This window comes from Macrosteles quadrilineatus, unplaced genomic scaffold (genome assembly GCF_028750875.1).
Source record: "Macrosteles quadrilineatus isolate MER2022 unplaced genomic scaffold, UCM_ALF_1.0 Scaffold_14__1_contigs__length_3811126, whole genome shotgun sequence".
In the NCBI taxonomy this organism is placed as follows: Eukaryota; Metazoa; Arthropoda; class Insecta; order Hemiptera; family Cicadellidae; genus Macrosteles; species Macrosteles quadrilineatus.
This window is the reverse complement of record NW_026542607.1, coordinates 2,671,105-2,692,695: the sequence shown is the minus strand read 5'-3', so window position 1 is coordinate 2,692,695 and position 21,591 is coordinate 2,671,105. Positions and strand designations below refer to the sequence as shown.

Here is a 21,591-nt window from a genome sequence, read left to right as displayed (position 1 = left end):
ATTACCTTTCTTTTTAATTTTAGTTACAGGACAAGTTACATCTAAATGCCACAATAGGATGTCAAAAAACGCCTTCCATTTATCGTTAACATCCATATGAACAAAAACTGGATCCCAAGTTTCCCTGGACAGACTATGTCTAAGGCTAGCTACATTTACTTCATTAAATTTGCGCTTGTACAAAAATGTATCAGTACAATTGTAAGCTACAACAGCTTTAACATCTACATATTGTGCATAATGATCAGATATAAAACCATTTATCACTTTGGCTTCTGTAAACTTAACATCTGTGATTATATGGTCAATAGAAGATGAAGATGATAAAGTTTCTCTAGTGGGCAAATGGCCTAAAATATCCACTAACCTAAAAGATTCAGTCAGATCCAACAAATTTCTCTTTTCATTACTGTCATTCAAAGTGTCTATATTCAGATCACCCAGTATACAAACTCTCACCCTGTCACTTTTTGGAATATTATTTAACGCAACTTCAAGATTTTCCAAGAAAGTGGACAGGTTTCCATTAGGTGACCTATATACAGCAATCACAAATAGAATGAAAACACCAATACATATCTTAGCCATTACAACTTCAAAGTCTAAATCGCTGCACAAATTTTTAACCCAAGTAGGCCTGAACCTTGATACAAATTTACTGAGATGATCCTTAATGTAGATAGCTACACCACCTCCCTTATGAAGATTTCTAGAATATGAGTCAACAAGGCTATATCCCTCAAACTTAAAAAAGTGAATATCCTCCTCACGCCTTTGATGCTCCGTCAAGACAAAAATATCCGCAGCAAGCTCCGAAAGAAACAGCTCTACAGTGTCAAACTTATTTCCAAGTCCTTCCACGTTTTGATGCAGCAGACGCAGACAAAACTCGTTTTCTTCGCCTACTGACTTTTGTTCGCTAAAAAAATAGGTTTGCTTAACCCGGTTCCACTATGTCTAGGCCTAAAAACCCTACGAGGGAACTCAAATTCTTTTACCAAAATATTTTTGGGCCAAAAACCACCTTGCAGAACTGAAGAAAAGTCTTTTTCGGGCACACTTACCTTGAAACTACTACAATTAGAATGCCTGGTTGTCAGTTTTTCACAGGATACCTCAGATAATCCACTGTTTTTTAAATAAACTGTAAGATCGTCAGTTGTTGTGTTTATGTCACACCTAGAAACAAAAACCCACCTTTTTTGTTCTGCATGTTTCAAACCATCTTTAGATTCGTTACAGCCAATTACAACTGGTCTCGTTTTGTTACTGTCTCGTTTCAGAGTAGGCCTATCAGTTATACGAGTCTTTTTGGTTGAAACAACAGTACTATAGAGTAACCTATCTGTTTTACCTACACTACTTAAAGGAGTTGGAGTATTTCTAGCAATGATACCAGTACCTTCCTTATCCTGAGAGTGTTCAGACTGTGAGGTTAGAACTGTGGAAACGTTAGACTCTACGTTCACCACAAGATCAGTCTCACCTCCATTAGTAGCATTTACACTATCAGAGTCTAAGATGTCATTAGGATAAGAGTTTTCAAATGAATTACGGAAATCTGTCGAACGTCCAAAGGACTGTGATGGAATAAACTGTCTGTTTGTATTACGAGAAAGTTTCTCCTTAGGCCTAGTGCAGACAACACCACTGTCACTGTGCACAAAATTAGTCAGTAAACTATTTGTGTTTTTAGAAATTGAATCAATTTTCTCATTTAATAGCACATTATCTGAAACTACACCTTTTACAATGTCAATAAGTCTGTTTACAGTAGAGTTCAGGTTAATGATACTCTCCAAGTCAAACACGTTCTTGGTAAGGTTATCTAACCTCAAACCACAGGTTGCACACAACCACCTCGATTTGTCACCAAGCTCGGACATTGAATCATATTCATGATCAGAAATATTAACACACTTAGTATGGAACCAAAACTTACAAAAACCTTCACATTCCACGCCTTTTTCATCATCTAATACTGATTTCTTGCAGCATGGACAAAAAGCATGATCATTCTCAATACCAGCCATAACAGAAAAAAAGCCTTTATGGCTTTATTTTATTGTTATAGCTGTGTACATTGTAATATCCTTTTATAGCGTTTACTGAAGTGAAGTAGTCAATCAAAATCTTGGGTTAGCTTTAGCTATAGTTTTCTTTGGGCGAAACTTCTTTCTCATGAAAATCCCCTGTCTGTTCACGTCATCGTTACGAAGAATGGGCCCCTCCGAGGCCGACCACGGTGATGTGATGAGATCAAGAAAATATAAAAGTACACACATTGTAAACGTTATTATTATTGGCACTTGTTTTATTTCCGCAAGAGGGAGTGGGGTTAAAACAATAGGGATAAACATAATCGGGATTTCAAAATGGTTGTAATTTTTAAAATTCCATTTTGGACCATCACACCTACAAAACTTCAAAATATCTAGAACATATCGAAGCAATTTGGAGGGATGATTGGTCTCTATTTAAGTTTTTCTAACAATCTACGACCATGGCCAACTTACATAATGGTTACCAAGTCCTTAATATTCTTGAAACATAATTTTAGTATCCGTACGCTTATTCTTTATAAAGATTAACAGAGTGGATATGTTTTATCTATGGAGGGGGGTTTAGTTGGGAATTTTTTTCAATTGGTTTTCTGCTAAAATTATGTATTATTATTTGTATAACATAGCATTTTAAACAAATATAATTTTTTAACCACCAAACAGATTTTGATCAGGCCTGGCAGTTATCGGCCTGACTGTCCACACGGAGGAGTGTGATATGTAGTAATAAGCCAATTTGTTATTTATCTATAGTTACAGTATAGCAAACAATGAAAGTATACCTTTAAATATATTAAATAATGTTAGAAGATATATTTCATACAAAAACTTTCATCAGTATATCAACCCAAAGAAATATTATTTAATGCATATTTGCAAAATTAATTACCTGCATAAATGTTATCACCCTGTTTAATATTTTACAGAAATTCTTGTAAATAAATATTTATAGTTAACGATACAGACAAATTAACCTAAATTCCTGGAATATTTACGAAATGTTAAACACGATGGGAAAATGAGGGCCATCAATTCTACTATTGGAGCCGATACATTAATATTCCGGAGCAGATTGTGGGAAATTACAGCTTATAATGTTGGCATCACTGCGAACCGTTCTCATTATTCACTTACCAACAGGATTACCATAATTCCAGGATAAATAATCCCCGCAGACAGTCGTTACTTATCACAGTGAGCATTAGAGGGTTGTTTTATTGGGTCGTTTGTTTAATGAGGTAAATTTTAGTTTGCATATATTTTTTACCATGATGCAAGCCGATTTGCATTGAATAATATGTTAGTTAATTATTTTTTGTTTAATAACTCATGCAAAAATACATTAGCTTAGCTAGTGACTGGTTTACTTGTTACACCAAAGAAATAAATGACTCTATGTTTTTGTTGTGTTCATAGTTCTCAAAAACAAAGATATTTCTTTTCCCTTAAATACATGATCTTTGTTTTCATGATTGGTTGACATAACTTAAGGTGGATGCTCAGCTGACCAATTATCACATAAGACCAATACAGTAGAACTCCTACAATCCGAATCAATTGGAACCCTAACACATTCGGATGGACAAAAATTCGGATGATTGGATTTGTATAGAAATTCGGGATATACGGGATACGTTTGGTTATTCTTGTGTTTTTTTTTTTTGTAACTAGTGGTTTTCATGTAATTTTAGGTCAAAGATTTTAGATGGCCGCCATTTTGAAACGGCTATAGTCAACGAAATGAAATTTTGCATGTTTGTGTACCACGTTAAAATACACAAGTGTGTCAAATTGAAAGTTTGTACCTCGATTCAAACTCGAGTTATAAGGTTATTTATAAAAAACACATACAGACAGACAGACGGAAAACGAGGCTCCGGCGACCCATGTTTATAATGTAAAATATTCATGTATTAACCCAAGGAATAATCCTGTGAATTTTTTCGAGAGAGTTCACAAACACCCTGTATACAGGATGATCAACTCAAGGAGGCCACCATTGGGATATCGGAAACGGTAAGAATTAGAGAAAACTTTAAATGGGGGACATTCCTTTATTTTTTGTGGCAGTTAAAAATATGATTTTAGTTTTTCAAAATTCAGCCACCATTTTCCAAAATGGCGGCCAACTTTGAAATTTCATATGGAACACCCTGTATTTTAAAAGTCCATAAAATTCGTTAAAAATATTAATTCTATTATTTAAAAATGGCGGCCATTTTCCAAAATGGTGGCAAACTTGAAAAGTGGAAAACTGTGTATTTTATGGTCTTAATGGAATGTGGATGCAATTTTAAGACTTATTTGACTTATTTTCTCTTCGCATTTTCGCTATAAACCTACTTTTTTGGAGCTACATGATGTAAAATGTACACCGGAAGTCATTTTTCCATAGGCTGTAACTCCTAAACGAGTGGGTTTATCGAAAAAATGTCTTGAATAAAAAAGTTTTTAAATTGCATGTTCCATACGAAAACATGATAAAATACAGGGTGTTCCGTAAGAAATTTCAAAGTTGGCCGCCATTTTGGAAAATGGTGGCTGAATTTTGAAAAACTAAAATCATATTTTTAACTGCCACAAAAAATAAAGGAATGTCCCCCATTTAAAGTTTTTTCTAATTCTTACCGTTTCCGATATAACAATGGTGGCCTCCTTAAGTTGATCACCCTGTATACCGTAGATAAAGGCTTGTTAGACTTAAAAGAGTTTAATAACATTTGACCTAATAACCAAACTATTCATGGTATAGCATAGTTTCTATGTTTATGGCATGTCTGCTTTACTACACTAAAGACCCGTTTATGGCCTAGTTTTCCCCGTGTTGAATTATAACACAGAAACTGTACTATACGAGGGTCCGCTTTATATAATGGCCATTCTAGCTAGATTATTACCTATCGTTATAATGCGAGTGCTTTAATGAGAAGCATAACAATGTTAATGTTAAAATGTCAAGCTTATTTTGAGATATTAATGATGCTAAAAGATGGCGGAATTAATACGGTTATTCTGTTTGAATGAGGTGTAGCTGATGCCTACGTTAGCAAATTATATTTTGGAATTATTGGCTAAATATGTAATGAAAAATAGTTGGACTGCTTGAGATCATTGTTAGTAATTGCTCGTACGTTTTTATTTACAATTTTAGTACAATATATAATAGAAAATATAATATAACATAATTGAAGTAGGTTTAAAACAACATTCACTAAGTTATATAAAATAATGGTCAAGGAATGACGCATAAATATAATATTGAAAAACATTTGTTTCAGTTTTAATTATCTGTTTCAATTCGGGTTTGTGAAAGCAATCAAATAAGTATCGCAATTCAATGGGAAATAATCTGGTTCAACGATATATAAAAGCTGCTTACGTAAATTTTAAATTTTGAATAATATTTGACCATGCTACCTTATCCATTGTGAACAAGTATGGTTAAAGTGGAAAAAACGAGAAAATAAATAAATGAAAATAAAGTTGTAGGTACACTTGTCAACTCTGTTTATTTTCCGGTTCACGATTACCGAACTCAAGTGCATCTGTAAACGTTGACTAACTCCAGCTTCAACTACAGGTTTTGTGAAAGCCATTTAAAATTGATAAATAAAATTAAATTATTTCTACAAATTTACTATAAATTTAAAAAAAAAAAACATTGAATACCAAATAAGTTAGGCTATATCTTGAGGAGGTTAAATTATATCTAAATTTAAGAAAATAATAATTTTGAAAGTTGTACTGCAAATACGATTTATTAACTTGTACTACTAACTCTGTCATCTCAAGTGAAGTTACCGTAGAAAAACTAAAATCCAATCGTGTTAAAAATTAAATCTCATTCATGATACACACAATAATAAATCTAGTTTACAGTCGAGCACAGATTATTCTATTAGCATATCTTAGACTGTTAAACACAATCTTAATTAACTTGAAGGGCGATTAATATTCTGCCTGCACGAGCAGGGAAATTTACAATCGCACAGTTGTCAGCATTGCTGAATAAACCTATTACCACCTGATACGTGGCTGGACAAAACTGATCAAGTGTCCTGGAGGTTAGTTTTTAGGAGTCGAGTTGTAAACCACCTGGTTGTACATCGACATGATTTTTAAACCTTGCACCAAATCAGAATTTTTACCTTTTTGTACCATTGTTCGTACATTTTGAACCCCTAAACTAGTTATACGTAAAACAAAATAAGGACACAGGTCTACATTGAAAACATAAGTTGTATAACCAAATAATATTGGAAATTTTTAATATCTTTACCTTTGTGTAGCACTCAAAATACTGTATTGTATTGTACCACCTGAACAACTGATCTGAAAATATCGAATCAATTTTTTATCGAAAACATGTAATAAATCTTAAGCCTAAAATGGAAACTCCACATATACAATTACGAAAAACCTAATTTTATTATATGAAAATACAAAACTGATAATGAAATATAAAGAGGTGATTAACAATAAAGGGAGTTGAATTTACTGTCACCTAATGCTTATAGCCTAGGCTAAATACAATGTTCTCAATAGACTCAAGGGTTTCTTTCATATGTTCTTAATTTTCAGATTAGGGTTATCGGGTGGCGTCGGAATTTAATATTGTGATTTGATTACTTGGTTATTAAACATAGCTAATAATTAATAGTCCTGTAGAATTAAATATCTAATATATTAAATTATAATAAAGACTCAGTTTAGCAGGTTATGGCTAAAACTTGAGATCATATCGACTGTTCAATGTTCTGGTTGATGTAGTAATTGATCTTTTCATAGGCTGTATTCATATAAGGATTAAATGTTCATATTTGGTTATGTTTGGGCCATCCTTATTTCCCTCCAATCTCCTTACTCTGGTGGAAAGTGAGTGAACTAAGTAATGCAGTGTTTGTGTTTGATTGGTGCTGAACTCTGGTGGGCAAAGCCTGAACTTTGGTGGAGTGGGTGATCTTATCTACTTTCTCTCTTCTGGAAAACTTAAGTGTATGTTTAAAATAAAGTCAGTTAAAGTCAAACACGGGCAAGTCAAACACGGGCATTGGTCCGAACAGGTTATGTAATATTACTTAAAATTCTTCTTCTAATTAGTGAAATGAATGTTTTGGAATAGTCAAATATTTTCTTGAGGTACAAATTTTGTATAAATGTTCAAAAGCTATAAAAATCCTTAAAATGTTTTAATGGATTCCAGGTATTGGTTTTAAAGGTGTGATCTCACCCAATTTAGATGGCTTCTTCACAGGTCAAAATACTTCTTGAAGTTTATAAAAAGGGACATTATACGACCTGTGAATCTTCTTCTAAGAAATTTGAACTACTTTGTTCAAATATACCTTTATGGGGACAAAATTTTGATATTAAAATATGCCAGTTTACAATTAGTATTTTAACACTAGTTCAGCTCTCTTGGAAGTGAGGAAGGTTTAGGGCATTGTTGCATAGAAATCACATGTCAATGCTGACTATATCACTGTAGACTTTTAGGTCACTGTTCACACACACAAACACACACACACTATAAAAACTTACATCTGATAAAGAGCTAATTTGATTTTTTTTACAAAAGGCTACATAGGCTATCACATATTTACATAATTAGGTTATACAAAAAATTGTTATATTACATTAAATTAATTACCAAATGGTCTGCTTGGATAATTATTACACACTAAAAATAATTATTATTATAATTGATACTATAATTGATTATTATGATAATTATTATTGGAACTGGGAGAATGGATATTTACATTGAAATGCAGATTTAAAAGAAACAAAACTTGAAAATTGAATGAAAAAAATATCATTGGAAATATAATGAATTGTTACAAACAAATAGAAAAAAATTAAAAAGAATATAAATAATTGTTTGTGTTACACCATAAAAAGGTGCTTCTGCTACATTGAAGACAAAACTGTTTCTGTTTTACAGTAAAACAAGAAGAAGAATATTGAAATTTCTGAGAAATTACATTTTGCCAACCTTATTAAGTTCCTAAACGATTCCTCAAGAAATAGTTTCACATAAAATTGATAGTTAGTCTCTTCATTATAATAGCTTCTAGCGGTTTCTACTTATATTTCCTAACAGTTATACAACTTTTTTTATGAGTTATTTTTAGGGTGAAGCTGTTCCTATTTATATTTTCTAACAGTTATAAACCGTATTATTTTAGGCGTGCCAATCAAAGATTAGGTGGTAAAAGTATGGGAATTATGTTTTGTTGTACATTTGTTTAATGGGTTTAAATTCCACCGATCAGTGACCTTTGTCGATCGTGTATGAACCCTATAGTTCGGAATCCCTGTCAATTCATAGAAAACTCTCGACATTAAAAGACAGTGTTACGGTGTTTTTAATGTGTATTTTGAAAAAGGCTGTAACTAAAATACGTTGATTTGTAATAGTAGTTTACGCAACAATTGCGTAAAGATAGTGTTAACGACACGAGTAGAAAATTTAAGGTACGAGCCTTGGCGAGTGCCTTAAAAACTTCTACGAGTGTCGTTAACACTATTTACGCGAGTTGCGTACACTATTTACCTACGATGGTGTATTAATTACTAAAAATATCTACTCATAACTTCCAAGAGAGGTTGTGTTTTTGTTTATATTTATAACCTCTCAGTGATGTAACGAAACATTGTATCACACACTTATCACACCAATCAACAATTAAATTGGCCTGAACAGCTGATTAGTTGAATTTCGAATCATTACAATTTTGCTTCTCATCTCTCAATCCTTGAACCTCATTGGTCCGTTACCCGTGTTAATATGAGTAAACTATGCTGTTATAAAAGTAAACAATGCTGTTATGAGATACTTTTCAATTCTAAGAACTGTACTGAAACGGCTACTTTAAAATACGGTCGTAGGTAAATGTGTTTTATTCGTTGATTGAACAAAGTACTGTTCGAATACAAATAAATAAAAAAAATAGAAATCACGTACAATTTTAAGGGAAAATTCTTAGGTAAATGTATCATCTTATTTATGTATTTAATTTGTTTAAAAAATGTTGACAAATCGTACCCTGAAGAAATATGCATAAAGGCTAGGATAGTTATTATTTAAACAAAGGAATGACATTTTTAACACATAAATGGTGTACAAACAAACAAGTAACACACAAAAGTAACAAGATTGTCTAAAAAATAAGATAATCAACAACTGACCAACAAAATAAGCCAACAATTGACACTTCTGGTAAATGTGATGAAAAATATTATTCTAAAAACACATTTTTTTATTTAATATTGTAAACTGAATGTTCGTAAGTATATACTGCGATACTATTTATGGAGCCGCCCTACCTAACCGCTGCGCGCTAGTGCAATGGCTTAGGATCTCCGTCACTGTTGGCTTAGTTTTTAACCGATTGGAAATAATATATTTATGTTAATTTATTCATGTCATACTTTTGAAAGCTTGTATGGTTTGTAATTAAGTGCTAATAGTAGAAATTTAAGTGTGAAGTGACTGGTAAAAACTTAAAAACAAGCTTTTTCTAAAGCATTTTACTTATGAGAAATTATTTTTTGATGGAAATTGAAACCAGAAAGTCATAGATTTGAAAGCAAGGTGTAAGAAACCTTCTTCAGATGAATCACAATTTAAAAGTCAACTGAACTCGAGAGGACTTAACGTGTGCAAGTGCTTCTTGCGGAGTTGTTCAAAGGCGCAACATAGCTACTGAAGCCCGAGCTGAGATTCCCGAGCTGAGGTAAAGCTTAAAATCATAAAATCACGAAACAATAATTTCGCCCAGAAATTAACATCTAAACTATTTCCGTATTGTTTCCGTAACTATTTGCGTATATACTAACGTCAGTTGTCGTTATTTAGAAGCAACATGTATTACTCGACCAACAAAATGATAAAATCAAATTGACAAAAGTCGCTAAATATAAAACGCCGATGTTGTGAACATACTGAGTCAACACGATAGTATACACAACAATATTTGGTTGACGATGCAAAAATTATTTATCTGGGAATATTAATCCTGCATGATCAGTGGACAAATTTATTTATCAGGTAAACTCGCCGGGAACGTCTTCGACTCCTGTTTTTTTATATTTATTTTTTGTTCTAGGGAGTTAAAACAACTCTTTAGCCTCGTAACCCATGCATTAAAAACATCCTTTTTCGCTGCAGTATGACAAAAATACGTAAACGAGTAAGGCAGTTGCCAAAATGGTCGCTTATAATGACGTCATTTTACAGAGCTGACACCAAAATGGCCGTCCGAGCCGTTTAATGACATCATTTAACGGGTGGCGTCATTATTCGAAGTCCTTGTTTACAGATCATTAGTGAGGATGATCTAACAGGAGCTTCAGAATAATTCTGATAAGGATTCACAGACGTTTGGGCCGAAATAATTGTTGAATTGTACAAAAGAAAATGTTGGTTGTTATCTAATGTAAATTGTTTATGGTAGTCTTGTATTTTGTAAACGTTTAGTTAGTAAGTAGCAACATGGTTGTTAGCAATGTTTTGCTCCATTGGTTATAATGCACAATGTATGTAAAATGTATCATTACCCCAATAAGCACGTGTACTCCAGCTGACTTTAACGGTTTATGTAAACTACAACTTTCTAGTCTGAAAAATAGCACAGAAAGAAGTTAATTACAGTTTACTGTAACGAAACAATTATTATTTGTGTGAGGAAATAATAAATGTAAGGTTTTTACATGTTGCTCTCTTGGTTTATTCTATGAAATATCATCGTCGTATATAAAAACAATTAGGCCATGCATTAAGATTATTGGCAGTAAGCCTCTTTAACACATTTTTGGCACTTATTATTTAATCGAATCGTATTGCAAAAGAATCGTTCCATTTTTATAATTAAAAGAAATGCAATTTGTTTACAAACGAAGGTTTGTCGCAATAAGCCTCTTTTAACATCACTTTGACAGTAATAATTAAAATTAAGCGTCTTATAGTTATACAAACACTTTTGTTTGTCTGCATTTTAAAAATTAACAGCAGTTTTTAATTTTTTCTTATCGTGAAGCCATCTTCTAATTAATGAAAGATTTAAAATAATGTCATCGTGACTGGGACGTTGACGTTAAAGCCGGATATTTAACGATTTTGAGTTTAATTATCATCTCACTACCCTTTTACAATGGTTTTGATAACCTTTTTTGCCTTTGGTTAATACTTTTCACGATCAGTAGTTTACTAGTAACATTACTTTACCGTAATAAAATAATTAATTTAGATTTACTTTTAAAATACTAGTTTTGTAAAATGACAGCTGAAATCACACAGATTTTCACAAATATAAACATTTAACATAAAATATTTATTTATCTCTAGTAACTAGATTTAAATAACCCGATTCTAGTTTTAGACCTTCTTATTTCATGTACACATTTACATTCGACGGGTTATAAGTTTTTGATTTCCCATAGTAAATTATTTACGTTGATATTTAGTCATTAAAAAGGTCTCATAAAATTGCATAAACTTTTGAAACTCGTATTCAAATAATAAATCCTCCCGAGCAAAATTCAATTTATAACGAATTTAATGACATATTAGATTAGCACGGACATTTGATTCCCTCTAGGTCCCCACTAACGCAATGAGGTCATGCCTTAAAGGCCCCATTTATGCACCAAGTGCGGGAGCGGTGCGATAGCGGGCCCGCTCCCGCTGTAAATGAGTCTGTTTATGCACGAAGAGCGATAGCGGTAGCGGTTGGTTAAAGGAGAATGGAAGGGGGACACAGTCTTGCCAACTCAAACTCTGCCAAATAATTAACACAACTATTTGTCCTAAGTGCACATGCGCGTGGGTCAAGTTGGCAACCCTGGCTTCAGCCCAAGCAACCGCTGCGATTCCTAACTACACAGCGGGCGAATTAGAAATCGCAGCGGGAGGTCAACCGCTATCGCTATCGCTCTTGGTGCATAAACAGCCCCATTTAACTCAATGGTGTTAGAAATCGCTCCCGCTGTCGCTACCGCTACCGAACTTGGTGCATAAACGGGGCCTTAAGATTGATACAATTCAGGATATTGTAATCGATATTGATATCGAATACACTACTACATCGCAGTAGATAATCTCTGTGGTTTAATATACCCACAGTTTCATTAAGCCTTCCTTTAGTGTATGTAAAACGTACGTTTCAGTAACCTACCATAAACATTTACAGTTTTGTATTGTCAAGCGATGTTTTAATTTATTAGTGATTCAAAATCATTTTAACTTCGTTACTAGCCTAGTGGTAGCGTCTCGGACTTCGGTGTGGAAGGGACGGGTTCGATCCCTGGCACACCCACAAAACTTATGGGTTTTGACCGCTCTTTGTGAAAGCATAAAACCTCAGATTTTTCCTTTGAAAATTTTACCAAAGTACGAAATTATAGCTGTATCCAAGAGGTAAAGTGTACTTTTATACCATCAGGAATTTTAGATTTGTCTTAATCAAGACAAAAATACCTTTATAATCAGAATTAGTGCAGATTCATCTTGGTTCTGGGGGTCAAACTATGATCTTAAAGGATATTCGTTCAGCATACGTTCCTTAGATTGAGTTTCAGATTGCATTCACTAGATGTAGCCATCGTGTGCTCCCACTATCTCCGCGTTCCGCCATCTCCGAACCCAAATCTGTCCCGCCACCTCCAAATTCTTGAGTGACCCTTATAATCCCGTCACTGCCTGCGTTATTAGCTGTCATTGCATCCACGGCTGCGAAGCCCCGTGGATGGAAGATTTAATGAAAATTTAACCCGTGGGTTAGGTTAGGTTAGGTTAGGTCAGGTCAGGTTAGGTTAGGTTAGGTTAGGTTAGGTTAGGTTAATTTAGGTTAGGTTTGGACGGAAAGTCTTAACGCAGGAAGTAACCGAGGATTATAGGTGTCACTCTGAAATTCGGAGATAGCGGTACACGGAGGTGGCGGGACGCGGAGATAGCGGGAGGTAACCGTAGCCATAACAAATTGACCAAAATGATCCACTGAGTTATCTTTTATTTCGTGGGTTTCGGTACCGTGGCAGTTGATGTTACTCTATGTTTGTTCTTTGGTTCTGTATGTAGATGGTCAGTTTTGAGCAAACTTTGATAAATTTATTGTGATAATTTTGAAAAAAATTATATTAATTACTTTTTCAAATCTTATAGAAAATTAACACCGTTTGAAGGTTTCTGAGGGCGAATTCGTATGTACCTAGTTATTATCCTATGTGTATTCATGGGTATTCTCCTTTTTATATTTATTCATTTATGTTTTTTCTTCCAGGAGGGCTGTGGGGCAGAGTCCCCCCTCGCCGACACCGCCCCCCACCACACAACCCCCGTCTCTGCCTACCCTTACAACGCCCAGGTGAGTAGGTGTTTAAAAATACAGTAAATTATGAATAAATACTATTAATTAATTACTCTTTGTTCAAAACATATACCTAATCATCAAATGGAAAACAGTGGCTTACTTTGTATGCCTACTGTTTTGTATTCTAATGTTGTATTAGATGTTGACCCGGTGGCGTGAAGGTCATGATGCGAAGGTATTAAGACGAGTATCAAATCTGTAAGATCATGGCGTTGTTACTGATTGAAACCAGATAGTTCAACCAATACTGTTAATTAAAATAATTTTTTTTATCCTCTACGTTTTAGTCAGAAATTTGTTTCCACATTACTTCAGGCTAGGTCCTGGGACCTCTGGGACCGAAGACCCGCGCTCTATCACTATCTCCTTACTCCCGGAATTGTTTATGATGATTAAAAGGCCAATCACAGCAATCTTATACAGTTGCATGGTCTAGTTCCGAAATAAATCATCAAAAAGCTATTTGCTTTTCTCAGGATCAAACAGGTAGCCTTCTGGTTAGTGAACGAGTACTATGTCCATTCAGTTAACGATTCACTGTACTACCCTGTATAATAGTAGTCCATTTTACCATCTAACCTCTTTTTTATTTGAATCTGCTCCCACCCCCATCTCATGTAAGTTTTTTTTCGTAATAACAAGTTGAATAGGGTTAAATAATATATTTAATCATTAATATAATTTTTTTTTGTTCTGAATAGTGTAAACCTTGTGGCAAATCACTGTTTGAATTAAAAGATAATAATTTGTTAATTATATTCAACTCTACTTATATTTTTCCTACTAGAATAATACTGCAAGTTTTAAAACTATTTACACCTTTCCAATAACATAGCTCTTTGAACAGCAACATAATCTTGGTCATGGAGAAATAATATATTTTGTAATCTTTTTATAACTTCCTTTTACACCCTAAAAATGTGTTTCTCGTCGAATAAATAATAAAGACGCTCACATGACGTGATTTGTGAACTATGTTGGGTGTAAACAATACAATAAATTCGCCTGGGACTTTATGGGGCCATTAATTGTCTTTATGACTCAACTGCATTAGGATAATAAATCACAAAACATTTTCGATTGTTATGAATTAGTTTTTTTTTTTTCAAGGGAGGTATGAATTCTAATGAAAATGTTAAGCAGTAATGTTTAATTTTTGTATTCATCTGAAAAATAAATTAGATTGAACAAAGGTCAGATAATTGTGTATGTTACTTTCTTATCCACCAGTTAGTTAAAGGTTTCTTTGCGTCATCCTACAGATATTCGTAAAGCGTAAACATGTTTTGGGTTTGGCCAAAATGAATCGGGTTGAGGATCTTATTGGTTTGTTTTGGCAGGATTTGCTTTGTACAAGGACAGACTTTTTTTGTAAATACATTGACTACAGACTTCGTGAATAGTGTGCTTTTTAAAGCTATAAAAATTGAAAACCGGTTTGCATTAGTACCTCTTTCTTTCTCTGTTTTATTTATAATATTATCTTAATACATACGTCTTATTAAAACCGACAAACGTATTTTGTTATTTTACCATTTTTTCACGTGTTTGTTGAAATAAAACAGAATGTATGTTTGATGTCACCAAGTGTAAGTATTTTCCTTTTTTAGTCCATATCGATTTTTAATGTCAATAACAACACAAAAACAATGAACATAACTGAATCTTCAATCCAGTCATTACCTAGTGAAATAATCTTATTAACACTGGTATAAATTCTAATTATTTTAATATTTTGACTTTTTATCAGTTATATTAATAAACCAATGTAAATTAAATAATAAACCCTCTAATTTACCGTAACATAATTTTAAGTGAGATTTTGTCAACAACGTAAAGTTACTTTCTTCAGTCAAATTCTAGTAAATTTCTCAAAAATTAAATGATTTATATAAAACCGATCATGAATTAAAATATATAATGTTTACAAGTTACACTTTTCTACAAACTTGTACCAAGAACAACCGAACATCCACCAAGTTACTGAACATTGGTCCACTAATGAACCGAATGTACCCCATTACGTAGTTACTGCATTAATACATAACTTGAGTTCCCTTGGTACACATATAAACTATGTTTCATATAAGTGTTGGTTTTCCATCATTAGGAGTTCCAAAGTAGAATTAATTTAGACAACTGAGTGTTTTAAATCTTCTTTTTAGGCCAATTTGTTTTACTTAAAATCTATTTGGTTGTTGACAAAGTGTTGATATTGACCTTGATGCTCTTTAAATCTATGTTCACAAATATGCTGAAGTATTTGCCAACAGTTTTTAATGAAAGAAGATTTTGTTAGAATTTTTCAAACTAAAAAACGCATTGATTTTCAAGCGGATTTTCAGCGTCTTGTTTGTGCAATTGCAATTTCTATTCTGTACTCTCTGGTATTAATGCAGGGAGGCATTTTCAATCTACAACTGTTACAGTATTTTGGTTTGAGCTATTGAATACAAGTTTAGTGTAGCAATATTTCTAACATACCTTTGTTCATATCTTATTTATTCTCTTCTCCGCAAAATATATGCCTATTCATGTTAAGCTATCAATCAGTTTTTTGCCTCTTGAATATTTAAGCAGAACGAGTTTTAAAATATAAAAGATAGTGGATAGTATAAAAACAGTTTAAGAAAACACGAAATAAAGATATTTCATTTATTTCTTATACTGGGCTCTTAATCTTAATGTAGTAGAACAATACTGTTCTTCGTATATAAACACTAAATGTATATTACGGCCATGTTTTAATTTAGTGTCATCTTTCAAAGCTTAAAATTAATTTTGTATTTTACAGAATTGCAAAACTGAAGAAATGCAGTGCTATTTCAGTTGCTTTAAAATTTTCATTAGTGTCGTTGTTAATATTATAACTGAAATAGTTTAATCACATTAAACTATTGCCATACTTAAATGATATTCATGATAATATTAAATTATATTATACTGGAATTATGTGTTTAATATTACACATAATGGTATGCATTATCACCGAAAAATAAGTACTTTTCTTTTATGTTTTGTTATTTTTTACCAAGCAATACAAATATAACGCTATTTGTATAAGATTTGTATATGCTAGAACAAAAAATGCAAATATATGACGACTTTTTATATGTTTTCAGCGTTTGATAAGCGGCTTGGCTAATGTTTTAAAATATTAATGTTAAAATAATGTGTTTAAAAGAAAGAAAAATAATTGTAACTTCTAGAAACCAATGTATTTTATAAAGAGTTCGTCGACTCTTGAAATCAATAAGCTTCGTAGAAACAAAGCCAACTCCTTTGACAACCAAACTGCTTGAAGCACTTTGTTGTTTTCTTCTAGACTTAAGAAGAAAATCTGAACAATATTCTACTAAATAATATTTGAAGCCTTAGAAAGTAATTTATATTACATCATGTTAACGTTAGTTTTGTATTCAATAGTTTTAATTGCTATACAGAATATGTATAAGCTCAATTTTTAATAAATAAAACGATTTGACTTCGTATCTGTTTTCAAATAAATTTTTTAAAACCTAGTAATTTATTATACGCTCAATAGTTGCAGGGATATTAAAAAACGCAATATTTTGTCTCCTTTAACACCAAGGAGGATACATGAATCATTATAGATTGCTCGTTTATTTTTTAAAAGAAAAAAAATGTTTTGTGTATTTTTATCACCAACAGATAACCTAAGAAAACGTAAGACGTTTTATAATTCACATTAATTCCTAATTTACTCGCTAAAGATCAACACATTTCATATCAAATCATCAAATAAATCTGAATAAGTTGAAAACTTAAACTTATCTTTTTAATCTATTTTAATGATTAATGTTCACATTAAGTAAAAAATTTTCAAACAAGGTTAATTGTGCTTATTGTGTGTAAAATGCGTATCTTGTGCACTCTAAAAATTACAATATCTGTTTGCATAAAAGTCCAACGTAATAGTAATTACATGAAAATATAATTTAATAAAATGTGAAAGTAAGTTAATTTTTTGTTTTATTTAGAGGTGGCATTTTCAACCCTGATACAACAGTAAAATTCATATTTTTAACTGGAATCATTTCCCCTCAAAATGAAGATGACGCAATAGCAAATGCAATTGTGGTGGTAATTGGAGAGGGAAAAGTAATTAACTCTACAAAGATTCTGATTTTGACGCGAACACTTGACAGATTCAAAGAGAAATTTCGCTTACTCAATAACGAACATTATAAATGGGAACATAGCAATCGTTTTAAAGGTTCCATAAAAGTGCCTAAAACGACAGAAAATATACATATCGTCCAAAAAACACTTTCTTATAATGTGAGAAAGTGAGGGTATTATGAATATGTTAACAATTACTACTTTTGATGGCTTGATTTCGTTAGATAGCGTTGTAACTACGTTTGCTAGGAAAGTTATACTAGTTTTCTAGGGTTTTACAACGAAAGAGTTTGGAGAGATATTTAATGGCATACATATAGTCTAAAAGTGTTTGCATTTAATTAATTAATAACGGTTTTTTTTTAAGTGGGAATGTGAAACATGTTATAGGTAAAGCAGGAAGCTTGGTATTTTAATTATAATGAATACCTCTTTGCGGCAAATTAAGTTTGTGTACAAAGTAAGTTTTCAGTTACTTTTTATTGGTATACTTAGATTTAAAATTCGTTATTAGCGAATTTCCCATATAGGGAATAAGCTATTACCGTAGTACTCATGGTAAGACCTGGACGCGGGACCGATTTTTTTTTCATTTTGAGGTCCCTAGAGGCCAAAAACACCATCCGTTCAAATTCATATATATATATATATATATATATATATGTCCGTTAGCGCGATAACTCGAGCAAAAATGATCCGATTTTGATAAAATTTGGTACAAACGTGTAAACCTACAATTATTCGAACGAGTTCGCGATCCAGCATAATCGGACCATGGGAACAGGGGTTTATGGGGGGTTTTATGTGGTAAAAATGTGTTTTTCCCATTTTTTACCCTAAAAACAAAATATTTTGCAATTTATTTCTAAACCGTTTTGTAGAGCTTAAAAAAAGAAATAATTTAGTATATTGAAGCGCTGTTGTATGCCTAACGGTCACGGAGAAAATTCAATAATAGTTTAATTTAAAATTCCCATGTTATTCTTATGGAGAAAATAAAAATTGTTGTAGTTTACTTGTTTATGGATATATATTGATAAAATTTGGAAAATTTATTTATTTCATCCCATACTATTCACGTATGGTCAAAAAACACTTTTTACCTTCCCCGTAGCAGCAAACCTAAGCACTTGTTAAATTTAATGTTATTTAAATAGGGAATAAATATGTCTTATTTATGGAAATATTTGAGTAAAAATGTAATCAGACAAGTTGAAATTCGCTTAGTCTGCAGGTTTGCTGCGGCGGGGGTATACTAGTAATATCTCAGGTTGCTGCCAGAAAAAATAATAACAAAAACTCTCAGACTTAGAATTTTTAGTTAGATGAACAATCCTACGAGTTAGTTAAAAATAAGGCACGTCATTATGAAGAAATATTCATAAGTAAACAAGTGGCATTAATTAATTGCCATTTTTGGTACCGTTCTTTATTTTATAACTCAAAACTGAAAGAACAATCTGTTCTAGGATTCAGCATTTTTTCACGTACTATAGACAAAAAACTGCTTTAATAGGATGAATTTATGACAAAAAATTACCGTAATACTCAAATAGGATAGCAATTTTTGGAATTTTATCTGAAATAGTTTCCTGTTAGGTAAAAGAAAAATATCTTAAACATATATTCACGTAGATTTGTAATGTATGAACTTGTTTGGTTATTTTTTAACGCCTTTACTGGTTTTAATGTGGGAATAATTAAAAATTATAACTAGAAGTATTTTGTCCAGTGAATATATTACTCGTTCGCAGGTGAAGTTAATAGCCCAGTTATCATACAGATGTCAGTGAGGTTTACATACACTTGTCAAAACATGTGACAGCTTCATTCCACATCTCGTTTTAACGGTTCCTGTCTGGTAAAATGTTTTAATTTCCCAAAAATTTTTTGTTGTTTTTTGTTATATCAAATAGATTACATTATACCTACTAGGATAATTTACATGTAGATAGTAAAATTTTAAAATATTTTTTTGTTTTGCTGAAGTATCTTTTAAATCTTTTATTTCATTTTATTGATCTTTATCCTCCTGATTGCATTTAAATATTGTAAATATTTCGAACAGCTACATTAATGTGAACAAAAACCTTACTGAATTTCAACTATTTCCGACTTACATTAGACAAATCATAAAACCTAAAACCAATTCTAAGATGTCTTCTCGCTTAATTTAAATGGCGTCAGCAAAAATAAGTAGGGTATGCAATGGATTAAATTGATTAAATTTGGCATAGTCATGTACCCTAGTACTAGATACAATCGTATGAGTTTGAAAACCATCAAGATTGGGACACGGGAAAAGGGTGTTATGGGGTTGGAATTTGTAGCCTATCTATAAATTAACCTGTTTTCAAGTTTTTACCCTTGAAAAATAAAAACCCTAATTTACACTACCCCTATCGTGTGGATCTATAAACAAATAATTTTGCACGTTGAAGTTTTTTTAAAGTAATAAGGTTACGGAGAAATAAAAAAAAACTGTACATTCAAATTTCTCATAGGATTTCGAACAAATGTATTTATTTCATAAAAAATAGTAACTAACAAATAGTTATTATATTTAAAAAAAACTTTTTCCTTTCCTGTAGCAGCATACCTAAGTGTTCGTCAAATTTAATGTTATTTAAGCATTGAATAAATCTGACAAGTTTAAGGAAATAGTTTGGTTAAAATCCAATCAGGCCATAAGAAACACGCTTAGTCTGCAGGTTTGCTGTGGTGGTGGTACTTGGCTTAACCAATCTTGCTTCTGACTTCCGCGGATTCCTTTCCAGGAACAAATCATATTTTTACCTCTTTACTTTTTAAAGTTGGAATTGTGACGTATACGAGTGCGAATGTCACAACCAATTGTCATAAACATGTCAAAACAGGTTCAAAGATACATATTTCACTTTGATGAACTCGTTAGATAAATCATTGCAGAATGGGCTATACCGCTAATTTACAGCTGGTAGGTGAAAGAGACCTAATTGTCGTGTTTGTCATGACATGTAATGACGTAATCGGTGGCTGGTAAATTGGTTTTGACAATCGAAATTCGTATAGTTTTTACCGTGTGTTTATTTTCTATTTTTACTTAGTTGAATCAAAATTAGTTCAATGGTGCATTCGACTGAATATCCTTAAGGATCTCGTCAATAAGTTTAAAGTAGGTTTCTGTCCAGTACATTTACAACTAGTACATTACATTGTCCAGTGCATTACGATGTTTAATATTTCTTTCTCACTATTTATACGTCGGTTTTGACTCAGCAATATATTATAATGTGATTTATTAATTCTATTAGTTAAATAATTCCTTAATTGTATGTATATTTTCCTTACTTTTTCAAGTTTTCTCTTAGTTAACTGAATTAATATTTCAGGACAGACTTGCTATGCAGTTTTCAACTGTATTTTGCATTATTGTATTTTGAATATTTAATTTTATCACTAATATAAATTATTTTTAACCTTTGAGACCCATTTTAACAATATTAACACTGTGTGAGCCCAGTATGGCAAAACACATACGTCAAATTGTATTTCAATTCACAATAAAATTGGTGATTATAAATTAATACTAGCATTAAATCCCTCAAATTGCAGTACAGTAGATTCAGAAAATCTCCTACTACAACAGTATGAATGTGTCATCAAAGGTTAATGCGAGCAAAAATAATAGATATAATAGGAGAGATTGTCAATGCAAAGGAGAATATCCTCTCCTAAAAATGTACTAAGCCCCATTGGGTCACATAATTATCTCATAGTTGAAAAAATACTGATTAGCGGGATTTGAACCCTCGGGCTGAAGTACCACTTGACCAGTTGTTCACCATTCTCATGGATTAAAACTACCATTCCAACTGAACCCATTTATACGTTGAATCAATGTGTGTATACGTTAAGTAAGCATTTTAAAGTGAGTGAGCTAATGCCCCACTTCTATTGGCTACCACTCTACCGTTGTAGGTCAGGGGTGCAGGTATACCCACATCATTGTCATGCACTTAAGTGCCGACACC

The 21,591-nt window shown here is 32.3% G+C and overlaps 1 protein-coding gene across 3 annotated transcripts in view; it reads left to right on the top strand.

Moving 5' to 3' along the window:
• Nucleotides 1-21,591, top strand: part of LOC129004987 (inactive rhomboid protein 1-like) — a 278,942-nt gene that overhangs the window by 183,167 nt on the left and 74,184 nt on the right. For all 3 annotated transcript variants that reach the window (XM_054433719.1, XM_054433718.1, XM_054433717.1), the window contains exon 4: nt 13,346-13,429. In XM_054433719.1, coding sequence (XP_054289694.1) covers nt 13,346-13,429 — 84 coding nt within the window. The remainder of the gene's footprint in view (nt 1-13,345; nt 13,430-21,591) is intronic.